We start from the raw sequence: 12,946 nt of genomic DNA, 5'->3' as shown, positions 1-12,946 counted from the left end.
CCTTTTAATAAATGTCCTGGTACTCTGAGTTTCCCTTTCAATTCATTTAATTTCAACAATCTGTCAAAAAAAAAAAAAGAGCCAATAAACAAATAATGAATTACATTTTGTTGGGTTTTTCAAACCCTCAAACTCCAGACTTACAAAAACAGCTTGTGTGTCTTCCACCCTGACCACCCTGCTACTTTCCCATATACCACAGGCCACCCATAGACACAAAGCCAGGGCAGTGGAGGGAAGCTGACGTGCTCTACTTGGAGCCAGTAGACAGGAGGGCGATGAGGCCTGAGGAGGCACTTATGGACAAAATGTAGTTCCTGTAAGAATATAATGTTAAGGAAAAATCAACCCCAAATTGGTTTTCAACAAAACAAAAAGAACCCATCTCTTTGGAATGTACTGTTTCCCTCCTGACGCTGTCTAATGACAATAATGTGCAATCCCAATGTCTGCAAATGCAATTTACAAGAGAGGAGATTATAAAGAATGAAGAACATTCACAGGAAATGTGTTCCAATTTTAAAAAGAAAACACTTGAGACAGAAACCTAGAACACATGATCACAAAGAAAACATCTGAATTCCATTTAACCTGCAGGAAAAGAACTGATCAAAGAACATGGGGAGGAAGAAGGGACTTGATTTCCTCAACCCCCCAACCCCCCACATCAAGAGCAAAGGAAAAATAAGTCTTCCCTGTCTATCAGTGTTTTGGCTACAGCTAGCCTGTAAAAGCAAGGAGGTTCTGAAAGTCTGCAGCTACTCTCAGCCTCAGGACTAGAGTGTTTGGGGCAAACCACTCCAGTATTCCCAGGAGATACAAGTTGGAGGGTGTCTGATATTTTATTACATCAAAATCTCCAACGGTTAAAAGTTTGGCTGCACATTCTTGGATAATACCTTTGATAAATTACCTTAACAAGAGAAGACTGATTCTTGCCCAAAAGCTCAATTTAAGAGCAACTTGAAACACCATTAAGCTATTATGAAATGTGCCAATTTAACTCCACTGCCTATCCACCCAACCCCAAAGCCCCAGAGTACCAGCAGACACAGGGCTCATGCCAGGAGGTAGCAAAGAAGGCAAGTTTGCTTTGTCTCCTTAGAACTTTTTTTTAACTAGGCAGGTACACATCATCATATACGTAAGACTGCTTTGTAATACTTGTTATTTATCATGAAGTCTTAATTCATAAACTTAAAAGAACTTCAAATCAAACCAAAAGCCCGTATTTTAAATGTCCAGAAACTTGCCTAAGGTCACGGTGCTTTTTAAAGGACTGACTCCCTGTGTAGTTTTTTGTTACCAGAAAATACTCAGACAAATCAAAACTAAAACGAACTGTTTCTAGACTTCTAAAAAAGATAATCAACCTTTAAAAGGATACACTGTGGGGTTGAAGTTCTTCAATATAAAGAAGGAAGCAACAATGACCAAGACCAGAAATAGGGTGTTATTATAGAAGATGGAAAATGTTGTAGCTTCATAATCAGCAACTTCATTCTTCTTCCACAAGATTCTGCGGACACAAAACAAGTCATTTAAGTTTTTAAATAGGTACTAAAAATTTTAAATACCACATGGCTCTAGCTCATAGTTAAGTTTTTCCTTAAGTGTTCTGGGCAGAATCTGTTTTTAATATTAAATTCAGTCAGCATTGTCCCCTTTTTCCTACTGAAAAAGATATTTCACTTTACTGATGCTCAGGAATTCCCTGGTGGTCCTGTGGTTAGGACTCGGTGCTTTCACTGCTGGGGTCCAGATTCAGTCCCTGCTCAGGGAACTAAGATCCCGCAAGCCTCACGACGCAGCCAAAAAAAAAAAAAAACTTTATCGATGCTCAAGAAACAGTTGCTGGGTATGTTACCTTTTTTCCCAGGCAGTTAGAGCTTTGCAGGAAGGGACTGATTAATTGAAATTAGCTTGGTTTCATCAGCAACTGAAATAGGCATCTTTCTCTAGGTACTCACTGAAAACAAACTTGATGATTAGCAGCCTGACAGGGCTTTCTCAGCTGTTTGAGGCTTGAGACTCTCTACAGTCTACAGATTTCAGCCTTCAATATTTCGCCTTAAGACAAGCCCATGGACAAAGCTAGCTGTGGCATCACAGAAGCAGACTTGTCTGCGACTCTCTTTAGCCATCTTTATTTAATTCAAACTAAGAATCTGCTTGATCATTAGGAGGAGTTTTTAACTTCTGTGAAACCCATTTACTTTTTATTTAATCCTCTTTATGCATTATGATATCGTATTAATTTACTAGTATTTTATCAACCTTTTCTTTTACCTCTTCACACAGGCAACAGGAAGTTCCAGGGTGCCTGTGAATAAGGGAGCCTTTATTTCCCTCAGTTAATTAACTTTGTAAAGCAATTTACAAAGTTAAAAGAGTAGGTAGGTTGTGACCCATTAGTGGGACATGAAATCAATTGAGTGGATCTGATGTTCGGGAAAAATTAGTGAGTTGAGACCAGCACGTTAAAAAAAAAAGGAAAAAATAGAAAAGTATCAAGTGCATCACATACAGTAGGGTAATAATTATTGTTCTGTGAAACATGTACATGTGTGTATGTAAAAGTGTATTTGGTCAAAGAGTAAAATATATATATTTTTTTTACTGTAGGTCATTATCAAAAAGGCTGTAACTCATTGCCATAGATGTTTTCTCCCCCAGAAAGGTACATTACTCTGAGGCCAGACAGTACCCCCAACTAATCCTAAGGACAGCACTATGGCTAACGTCAGTAGTAACTGCCATGTTTTAGTCACCAAATGTTCTAATCCAAAGTCAACAAGCATGGCTGTAAAGGAGCTAAATGGAAGGTATTAGCATCTTATCTTTGTCAGAAGAAATCTGTGGTCTCTAATACATATGCCATATTTCCTTGATTCTGTAGATAGCATCAACTTAATAAATCTTCAATTTGCTATAAACTTTGGAAGAAGTGAAGGACATTACATTAAATGCAGCTATCAACTATAAAACAGCTTCTGATTTCAGAGAAGTTTAAATGTAAATTTAAAAAATATATGTGACTTGGAATTAATACATTATACCATTCTAACAATGATCAAAGAAAACACCAGCCCAGAAATATCCATAGTCCCAACATGGTTTAATGCTACAAAACACTCAGAACAATTGCCTGTTTTTAAGACTCTGGCACAAGACCCAGTGAAGACAGGTTCCTTAAGTAGGCCACTAGCATGCCTTTACTGCTGGTGATTAAATTATCACACCTCCACCACGGCACTTTTCCCTAACTCCCCATCATGCCCTGAATCAGAACCATCTTCAAGACATTTTTGATGAAAGAGTGGCTCAATCCTTTAGGTTATCCCAGCTCGCAAAGACCGTGTGTTACATCAGGGTATACACAGTCAGGACTGTCTGACGGCTCTCAACTTTTTCTAGTCCAGCCTGGTTTATTTTGAAAAAGTTTAGGACCCCCAATTGCCCTCATCAGCAATGGTTCCGCAAAAGCTTCACTGGTAGGAAACCTACTTTGGGAGAACAGTTCTCACGCAGTCATTTTTCTAAGGAGCACTTCCTAAAACAGGAGAAAAGTTGAGACCAAACTCAACAACTCTTACAATCTGATAATACTAAATGATGGACCGTCAGTAAGTCAAGGAGAAATAACATTCATACCTTGGGACAAATGTTAATGAATCTGATTCTCCTCTCCTAATTTCCTTGGATAGGTAGAAAAGTAGGTTCAAAAGTGGCATGTAGTCCATATTCCAGATGATTTTAGATAGAGCTTTGAAGATACCCATCTGGGCAGAAAGATGCCGATAAACCTTCTCTTAAATCTCTTGGAAGTAACTAATCCTTTGAGGAAGAAAAATACTGGATCTTAAAGGGAGTCTTGGATCCAGTTATCAGCATCAATAATGAGTACAGACCTGGGTACAACTGTATCCAGCGTGGCCTTTGCGAGAGAATTACAAACAGCAAAATTTCTACTGGTGACAAGAATGAAAATTTTATAATCTTCTGACACTCTGCATTTTATATATCAATAAAACCTCCATTTCATCCTACTCTGAAATACCTGGTCCAGGCAACGGCAAAGAGGTTTCATTTCGAATTCCAACTCTGATCCACTAGTAGAGACTACCTGAATACCACACTGAGAAAGATTCTGAGACACATCCCAGGATCAAGAACAAGTGCCAGACCAAATCAGGCAAGTCTGTAGTGGGCTGAAGAGACCCATCTGCCATCTCTGATACAATTAATCACCTAAAACCTGTAAGACCTGTAAGAGCTTGTAACAAGCATTTTGAAATTTGGGTAACTATGATGTGCACTCCAGTTTCAGAACCACTGTTCTAATAAATATTATAATTCGATGAAAAGGTTAAAAGAAAGTGGTCTAGATTCTCTAATATCTATCCCTATGCAAAAATTTGCAATTAAAAAGCTATGCAGAGGGAGGAGTTGAGTAGCAGAAAGTTTAAAGAGAAAAGGCAAAGTAACTATCTTGTCACATTTCTTCTCTTAGTTAACATATGCAATAGATTTTCGCCTAGCAATCCATTTGTATTCCAGTATGGCCCAGCATCCATTAGGAAATGCTTCTTTTTGTTTTGTAATATGTGATCCCAGAGGTTGTCATGAATCAGCATGATATTCACAAGAGCTGTACATAAATGTTGAGCAATATTTGGAGATATTAATCAAAATTGCTTAAGGTGGAAATTTATTTCTTTGCAAGTATAATGAATTCTTGTTAATATCTTAAAATAAAAATAACTTTGCAATTCTAAAAAAAAAAAGCTATGCAGAGCCAGAGGTCTTTAAACCGGCTCCCTAAAAAACAGGCCTTCACTGTCATGATTTTAATATTGTGCCTTCAGTTTTATGAAGGATCCATAGGACATAATCATTTCAATAATGTTTTGGTGCCTGTCCAAAACCACTGTAGAAGACACTGTTCATTAAATTACTCAGTGTCCCTTAAATAAGGATCCACTTGATAAAGTCCTTCCAAGATTCAGTGCCAGGAAAGTTTCTTTTCAGAAGGATTTGCATGCTGCTTCTCATCCGACAATGAAAGCTGGATGACTTTGGATGCTTCCTCTGACACTTGGAAGCTCAGAGCTGAGTTTAGTGCCCAACTGCTGTAACTAATGCTGAGGTCCTCGTTCATCCACCTTTTCTTACTTTTAAACGGTTTCTGATCTTTTTAAATTGTATTGCTTTGTTTCACATGCAATTCAATATTTCAAGTCCCCACAAAGTCTTTCTGGAAAAAAGTAGGATAAAAATTCCATTTCATAAAGCACCTCGTAGATACTAAAATTTAAGATCCATGAAAACAGCCTCGACTCATGACTCTATTAAACCATCTGGCAACTCTTAAGCACAAGTTTACTCAATCATTCAGAGACTTCTACTCAGATGTCAGACTGTTTATTAGCCTTCTAACAGCAGCTGGCAGGAAAAATTGGGGGTGGGACTAACAAATGTGGCACAGAATTCGGCAACAGGAGACAAACCTAATTCTTTTCTTTTTCCCAAACAGTGCAGATAACCAAGAACCAGATGTCCCCAGGGAAGCTCAGGAGCAGAAATACCACCACCTAAAAATGCTAACACACAACACAATATAAACTCTTCAGACCCAGAGGGGTTAGGTGATACCCTCAAGGTCACACAGCTACCAAGTGGCAGAGCCAGCACTGGACACAGCTCTGCAGGCTCCTAAATTCCAGCAGAGCAGTTGAGTACAAGCTCTCAAGTCAGACTGGCTGCATTCTTATCCTGGTTTTACCACACACTAATCTATGGCCTTGGGCAAGGTACCCGAGCTTTCTGTACCTCAGATTCCTCAGGTGTAAAGTGGAGAAGACAACAGTACCTACCTCATGGAGCTCTTTGGAGGAATAAATGAACTGTGTACAGCACAAAGAAAAGTATCTGGTAGTAATAAAAACTCAAAAAGTCAGTTATTATTCTCATTACCATGACTTCTAATACCAGCGTTTTCCTCAGATAATTCTAATATCCACACGCTCTAAGCAGAAACCAAAAACTTATTTTCTACAAATAACCCCCTTTTTGATTACCACAAACACTTTAAATAGGGAGCCAAACCTTTCATCTTTTTCCTTCCGAGACATCTTTCTGTTATCAGCTTCAGAAAGTTTTCGAGTCACTTCTTTGGAAACAGCATCCTCCCTCTTCTGTGCTACTCTGGAAGGAAAAGAAAAAAGGTTTCCACATGCTCCAGGAGTGAACATCACACTCTCTCAGAAACACTCTGTACTCTTATCTTGTATTGGCAACTGTATACTTTACATTTCAAGAAAATAAGCTGGACAGAAAGTTCCAAGTTTATTACACTGTGCTAGCCAAAAGAGAGGGAGTTCAAGAAACTTCCAAGATGTGGTTTATTAGTGATGTGTTTTGATTTCTGCTTAAAAGGGAGAATTTTCCTAAGTTAGGTATTTAATATGGAAATAAAAGTCAAATGCTATTAACACAGTTTAGTTATGAATCATTATAGCTCCACTTTGTTTTAACTCATAATTTAACTGTTCCACAAACAAATTTGTTAAGGCATTAGCAAATGATACATGATTTCAATTCCAATAAATAACAGGAGAGAAAACTAAGCTTAACAAAGAGAGAATTAATAGCTGTAATATCTTAAAGTAAAGCTTTTGACTTTACTCCAAAGGGGAATTTCACTAAAAAGAAATAATACCACATGGTTAAGGAGTGACCACAGCACTTTTAGTTAAACGAACTACTGGTTTGAGAGTTGCACCAAGAGATAATATGGAATCAGCCAAAAAAGGCTGGAAGTGTTATTCAAGAAATCAGATCAGAATCTTGAGTGATGAGTCAGATAAAGAAAAAAATGACATAATCCTAAAAAAATCTATGAGGTGAATTTTATCAGATGGGGTTGCTAGTGAAAGAGAGGATAAAATTTAACCTGTGATGAAATACAAAAAGCCTCCCAAAGATTAGACATTTAAATTCAACATGATTTATTTTTCATAATATGGGAGAAACTGATTAGCCATAAACATAGAAAAAGTAATAACTGATCACCAGCAAAATATAACAATTACAAAGTCCCACTAAGAAAACATTCAACACGATACTAAGATGTATTGAAAGCAACAGGATGTGCACCATAGAGACAGACATCTGTTCAATCTATGTTCAGTTACTCAATCCCTCATTACTATGTATATTAAGTTCTGGTCAGTGGACCAAAGGAAACGGTGGGAAAATCAGGATGGATTCCTGAAAAGCCCAAGATCATTCAAGGCAATAGTTCTCAACCTTTCTCCAACCACATGAGCTTCTGGGCTACAAATTAAGCACAAATTCAGGCTGGTTTTACCTATATCTCCATCTCTATCTCTCACTCAAGAATCAAGTTAGAAGTGACATTATTAAAAAGAAAACCTTTAGTCAGCTTCAACTGATGTATTTTTCCACAAATTGATAACTGGAGAGAGGAAAATCAGTTTGTCTAAAAAAAACAGGTAAAAGGAAATAAGTTCTGAAACATAAAGAAAAAAGGCAGCTAAGAGAGCAGGTAGCTGCTTTAAGAGATACTTTAAGACACTATAATGTCCAACTTTCCCTGACTCATTTTATTATGTAAAAGTTCAGTTCCGCAGGGCAGAGACTCTCATCTCTTAATCTCTAGCAAATCCCAGTCACTTATTAAGTGTTTCCTGAACTTCACATGAGACTGCTTTTTTCTAAGAAAGGCCAATTGATAAGAAATGGACATGGTTCACAGCAGAAACCTTTCTTAGTGGAACAGAGGGTAAAAAAAATACACACACACCACCACCCCCAACTGTCAGGGTGCTAGGACACAGGAATAAACTATTTTCAGAAGAGCTGGCTCTAAGCATCTCTTGGACAAATAGTCAATCATCTGTCCACATGACAAATCTTCCTGAAGACACTAAACCAGATAACTAGTTAATTTCTCTTCTATGTCTACGATTCTATACTCGCCTAACAGAGACATTAACAACCACACTGTAGGTTTATTACAACTCAAGAAGCCCTACCCTCCATCTCAGTGCTCTTAGAAAACAAACCTCACTCAGCGCTGAATGCTCTAAAACAAAACAGAGGTAAATCCAGGGGCCCAGCTCTCAGCCAACTGAGATAAAAAAACATCTTTGCAAACATTTTTAAAATCATGCCACCTTAAAAAAAAAATTCCTATGGGATCTCTCACCCCCAACCTCTCCAGCACTGCACACAAACATTTATTACACGCCAGACACCATGGTTTACGTCGCACGTATCATATTTAATCCTCACCATCCCACGAGGTACCATTAGTGCTCCCATTTTACAGCTCAAGAATCTGAAGTCTAGAAAGATGAAATGCATGCCAAGGCTCTGCATTTAAGAGAGCAGAGCTGGGACTGGAATCCAGACTGTCAGCTCTGAAGCCACTCTCTCCACCACCAACACCCACCCACACTCAGAATTTTGCTGGCTCTTTAAGCCTTAACAATCTTGCCAATCTGTAGGAGTTTTGATGTCAGTAGCAATATTTAATATTACACCAAAACTGTGACTAAAAAATAATTCCATTTAGAGAGTGTATTAAGTCAGTAGGTCACTGAAATTTTACTGAACTAAATTAAACGTACCATTAACTATTGTAAGAGAAATAAACAAAAGACATGGCAGTTGCCCTCAAGAAGCTGAAAGGAGAAATGAGGGGAAAGAACATGATTTTTGACTCCAAAAAGGCGAATAAAAATGATATGCAGAACAAGTGAAAAAACACTAGGTCCCAAAGGGATTGAGTTCCAAGGGAATCACAAAGGATGGGTCATGCAAAACGCCCACTTCTGAGGGCTGCGCTATCCACAGATGGCCATGCCTCACAAGGAAGACAGCCCAGGACAGCAGAGGCCGAGATGGGCTGAATCCTGGAACGGCAGTTAGTGAAGAGGGGCTGTCAAGCAGGGAGACAACAAAGGTGACCTGGATTTAGCCGTTCCAGCAACAGCCACGCACAACCTGGACTCCTAAGGGTCGAGAACAACAGTGGAGAGGCTGCTGAGGCCAGTTTCAGCTGCTGAGACCATTTCTGGCCTCCTTACAATAAATCCCTGTTAACTGAGATCATCTCAATGTGTTTCTACTCCTCATCACTAGAAAGCTTAACACAGGAACAATAAGGACAGTTAAGATTACTCTGGAAAAGATTCCTAAGTCTTGAAATACCAGACATGTAAGAATGGAAAGAAAGGGAGATGATTCTAAATGAGGGAGGGAACGAGTCACGTTCAAAGGATGACACAAAAGCTGAGTCAGAAGATCTAGGGCCCAACCCTAAAAGACAAGGCCCCACTGGTAGGAGGCAGAAGACTTGCAAACCGGGGCCTGGAAGAATCTGGATTTAACACATTTAGAAAAGAGAAGGCCATGAAGAGTTGTTAGGAGAGTGACACGATAAAATGAAGGTAGAAATAGAGGAAATATGGTAACCTTTTACATTTTCATATTCTCATAAGAAAAATGCAATTAGCATTAAAAATGTCAGTGTTAAAAAAAAAAAAAATCAGTGTTGAATGTAAGAAAAAAAGACCACTTCTTTCACATCCAAAAATTCTACATGGTGAGCCCAGAACAATTCCTTCTAGAAAGAATTCCATTTGACTTCTAAAATGTTACTTTACTTGGTGGGTTTGTTTTTCTGAACCCCATGATTAAGGATGGTACTTAAGTGTTTTAATTCCACCATCAATACCCACTTCCATAGCAGTGTTAGAAGCACTGTCTCTGCTTTTCGGTTAGTTGCTACTCCTTCATACCATTAATGTGCCTCCCCCTCCAAATATACATACATATATATCTCAAAATAGTGCTTATTGAAACCCACACACACACAAATGGTCTTTAAGAAGACCTCCTACTATATAAAAATACAACAATATATACTTTCTCTTGAGAAATATACTTACTTGTGCTTGAGAACAAATTTCACATTTTTGTATGCAAAGGCTACCAAATAAGTGCTTACTAGGGTCATCACACTATACAGAACAGCAGACTGAATAAGATCCATATGCCATATTCGCCAATATAGCCCTGAATTAAGATAAAAGGGGGAGAGGAGGATACAAAAAGAAACATAATATTACCAGCCAGTTACAAAAGCCTGCTGAATTAATTATAGCTAAACCTGGTAAAATACAGCCCTGATTAGGGAATCCAGTACATTATAGGGGGAACTGCAGAAGTGTGATATCCAGTAAAACGTTAGTCTCCAGTTTCCCTAGTTGAGAACACTTGAAAAACATAACCTTTCTATAACTAGTCCATTATGAGATTTCTGCTTCTAAAATGAGAACAAACTCTGGCTCAACAAAATCACAATTCAGACATCAAATTTCATTCTAAAGGGTACTATCACGCTAACTACAGGCCATTCTAAAACGCCATGTGCAGCCCCAAACCAGAGTTTACACGCTGACGTGGCTGTTACTTGAAATCAAGGCAGTGTTCAGTGCAGCCAGTGAACCAAAAGGCTCCACACCACGTTAACTGCACGCTGGGTTTTATAAAGCCGAAAGAGAAAATACATCTGGATTTGACTGTCCAACAACAGTGCAGCAATGTGAGAGGAAATTCACATTCGGGAACCCTGAGCTCTAAAAACAACCTTGGCCAAGGCTGTATAGTTTTTCCATCCAAGTAAGAATTCTAGAATTGCCCTAATAGGCTTATTAAAAGGGTTACTACAGGGGCTTCCCTGGTGGCGCAGTGGTTGAGAATGTGCCTGCCAATGCAGGGGACACGGGTTCAAGCCCTGGTCCGGGAAGATCCCACATGCCGCGGAGCAACTAGGCCCGTGAGCCACAATTACTGAGCCTGCGCGTCTGGAGCCTGTGCTCCGCAACAAGAGAGGCCGCGTTAGTGAGAGGCCCGCGCACAGCGATGAAGAGTGGCCCCAGCTCGCCGCAACTGGAGAAAGCCCTCGCACAGAAACGAAGACCCAACACAGCCAAAAATAAATAAATAAATAAATAAATAAACCCAGAAGTTAAAAAAAAAAAAAAAAAAAAAAAAAAAAAAAAAAAGGGTTACTACACATTGTAGAGCGCGGGCCCTTGGCACTGGTCCAACTTCTCTCGTCAAACTAGGAAAATAATGTTCTGCGTGAAGCAGTTCTCCTAAAGCTACACTTCTAATTCAGTGCGGGTGTTAATGTCTCTCATCTTAATTCATGAGTTTCTCCAAAATAAGTAATAAGTTTAAGATCTCGTAACAGCAAACGATAGTTGCAGGGAAAAAAAGCAAACAGCAGGCTATATGCCTAAATGTTAGCATCACAAGATCTTAACCCGAGCGTTAGTTTTAATACTGATTCGGGGCCGCCATCCCGGAACGAGTAACTCACAATCCGCAGGAGTGAGGCCCGGGAACGAGCTAGCGTACTTTTAAAACGCGCCACAGGTGACTTTCCTGGGATGCCGCCCACCACTACCCTGGACCAGATCACGGAGGCCCACAGAGGCTACATGCTGCCCCCGAGGCCAGGGCGAGCTGGGGAGAGCGCGGGCCCCGGCTCACGCCTTGCCGGTCCGCCCGGCCCTGCCACGTCCCCGCCCAGCCCGACCCGCCGACGGCCTCCCCGCCCGCCTCTCTCCAAGCGCTCACAGATGGGGATGGCGGACACGATGAAGGCGTTTCCGAAGAAGAGCGCCGAGGACTTGGCCGAGAGGTTGCGGCTGAAATCCTGCAGAAGCAGGTCCTCCTCGGACTGCTGCTTGGAGCCGCCTTTGGGAGCCATGGTGGAACCGCAGCCGCGAGACGAGAAGGCCAAGTCAGGCCCCGAGCCGGGCGCCGAGCCGGGCAGAGGCCGCTGGCACCACCCCTACGGCCACCGTATCCGCTAACGACCCGTCAGCGCCGCGCTCGGAGGAGGGAGCCGGCGTTGCGCGGCGCGGGGCAAGCGTCCGCAGGATTGGCCAGTCTGGCGCCGCTACGTAGGTTTCACGGCATGATTGGGCGAGCGGGCCAGACTTCCGGATTCCTGGCAAACCACGTGACTCGTCAGTTTCCAGGAGAAAGCCGGGACTTGTAGTTTAGTGGGTGCTTTTTTTTTTTTTTTTTTAATTAACAAAATGTTATTGACATTACACTTCACAGATGCTGGTAGACTCATGCTTTCCAAGCCGTCGAAATTCCAAAATAAGGAGCTCTGAGTCATATGGTCATTCATTCAACGGGCGCATGGTTAGCCGGCTCTGTGGGTACACAGCACTGGGGCGTTGGAAGAAGAAGAGGAGAAAGTATAGGTAGGTAGTATGTGTTGAGCCCCTTCTTTACACAGTCATTATTTCATTAAATATCCTCAAGAATCCTATGATATGCCCATTTTGAGGGTGAGAGACCAGCAATGCTGGTCTCCAGGGAGTGGGATCTTTTCAACTAAGTAACAGCCTAACTTGGTACAAAAAAGGCACTCTTGCTTATAAGGAACTCATGGTCTCATTGCTGAAGATAATATTTAACACGTGTCCAATACATTTACAAATTACTACACTTTTATTCCTTTAAAGATTTAGTTGAAATAATGTGGCCTCCAAAGCCATGCCGGGTAAAACAATACTAAGTAAAGACAATATGTTGGCTGGACAGGCCTCTGAAGTTCAGAAAATTGAATATGCTGATTAAAACAGCTAAATACCATTAACTCGAGTTATCACTTTTTCTTCAAAACTTAATGCTCAACCACTTCACTCTCAGCAAAAGCTTCTTTCATCTACTGACATCAGGCAAAACTTCAACAACCAACTTAACAGATCTGTTAATAGAGATCTTTCTTTCTCACCTTCTCCAGTTGTAATTGACCTTCACAGCTTCCGTTCAAATGGAGCTTTCTGTCTTCAAGCTTTTTCAACCTATTCTCTTTTTAAAAAAA

At 40.4% G+C, this 12,946-nt stretch overlaps 1 protein-coding gene across 1 annotated transcript; it reads right to left on the bottom strand.

The window, feature by feature from the left end:
• Positions 1-29: 29 nt before the first annotated feature.
• Positions 30-11,931, bottom strand: SSR3 (signal sequence receptor subunit 3). Its single transcript, XM_061194544.1, has 5 exons — positions 11,680-11,931; positions 9,981-10,107; positions 6,109-6,207; positions 1,388-1,519; positions 30-317 (listed from the first exon to the last, which is right to left on the bottom strand). Exons 1-5 carry the CDS (start codon positions 11,810-11,812, stop codon positions 251-253), a joined length of 558 nt encoding a protein of 185 aa, XP_061050527.1. The 5' UTR covers positions 11,813-11,931; the 3' UTR covers positions 30-250.
• Positions 11,932-12,946: the final 1,015 nt, after the last annotated feature.

Source organism: Eubalaena glacialis, chromosome 6 (assembly GCF_028564815.1).
Source record: "Eubalaena glacialis isolate mEubGla1 chromosome 6, mEubGla1.1.hap2.+ XY, whole genome shotgun sequence".
NCBI lineage: Eukaryota > Metazoa > Chordata > Mammalia > Artiodactyla > Balaenidae > Eubalaena > Eubalaena glacialis.
The sequence above is the reverse complement of the archived record's forward strand: the minus strand, read 5'-3'. Positions and strand labels throughout refer to the sequence as shown.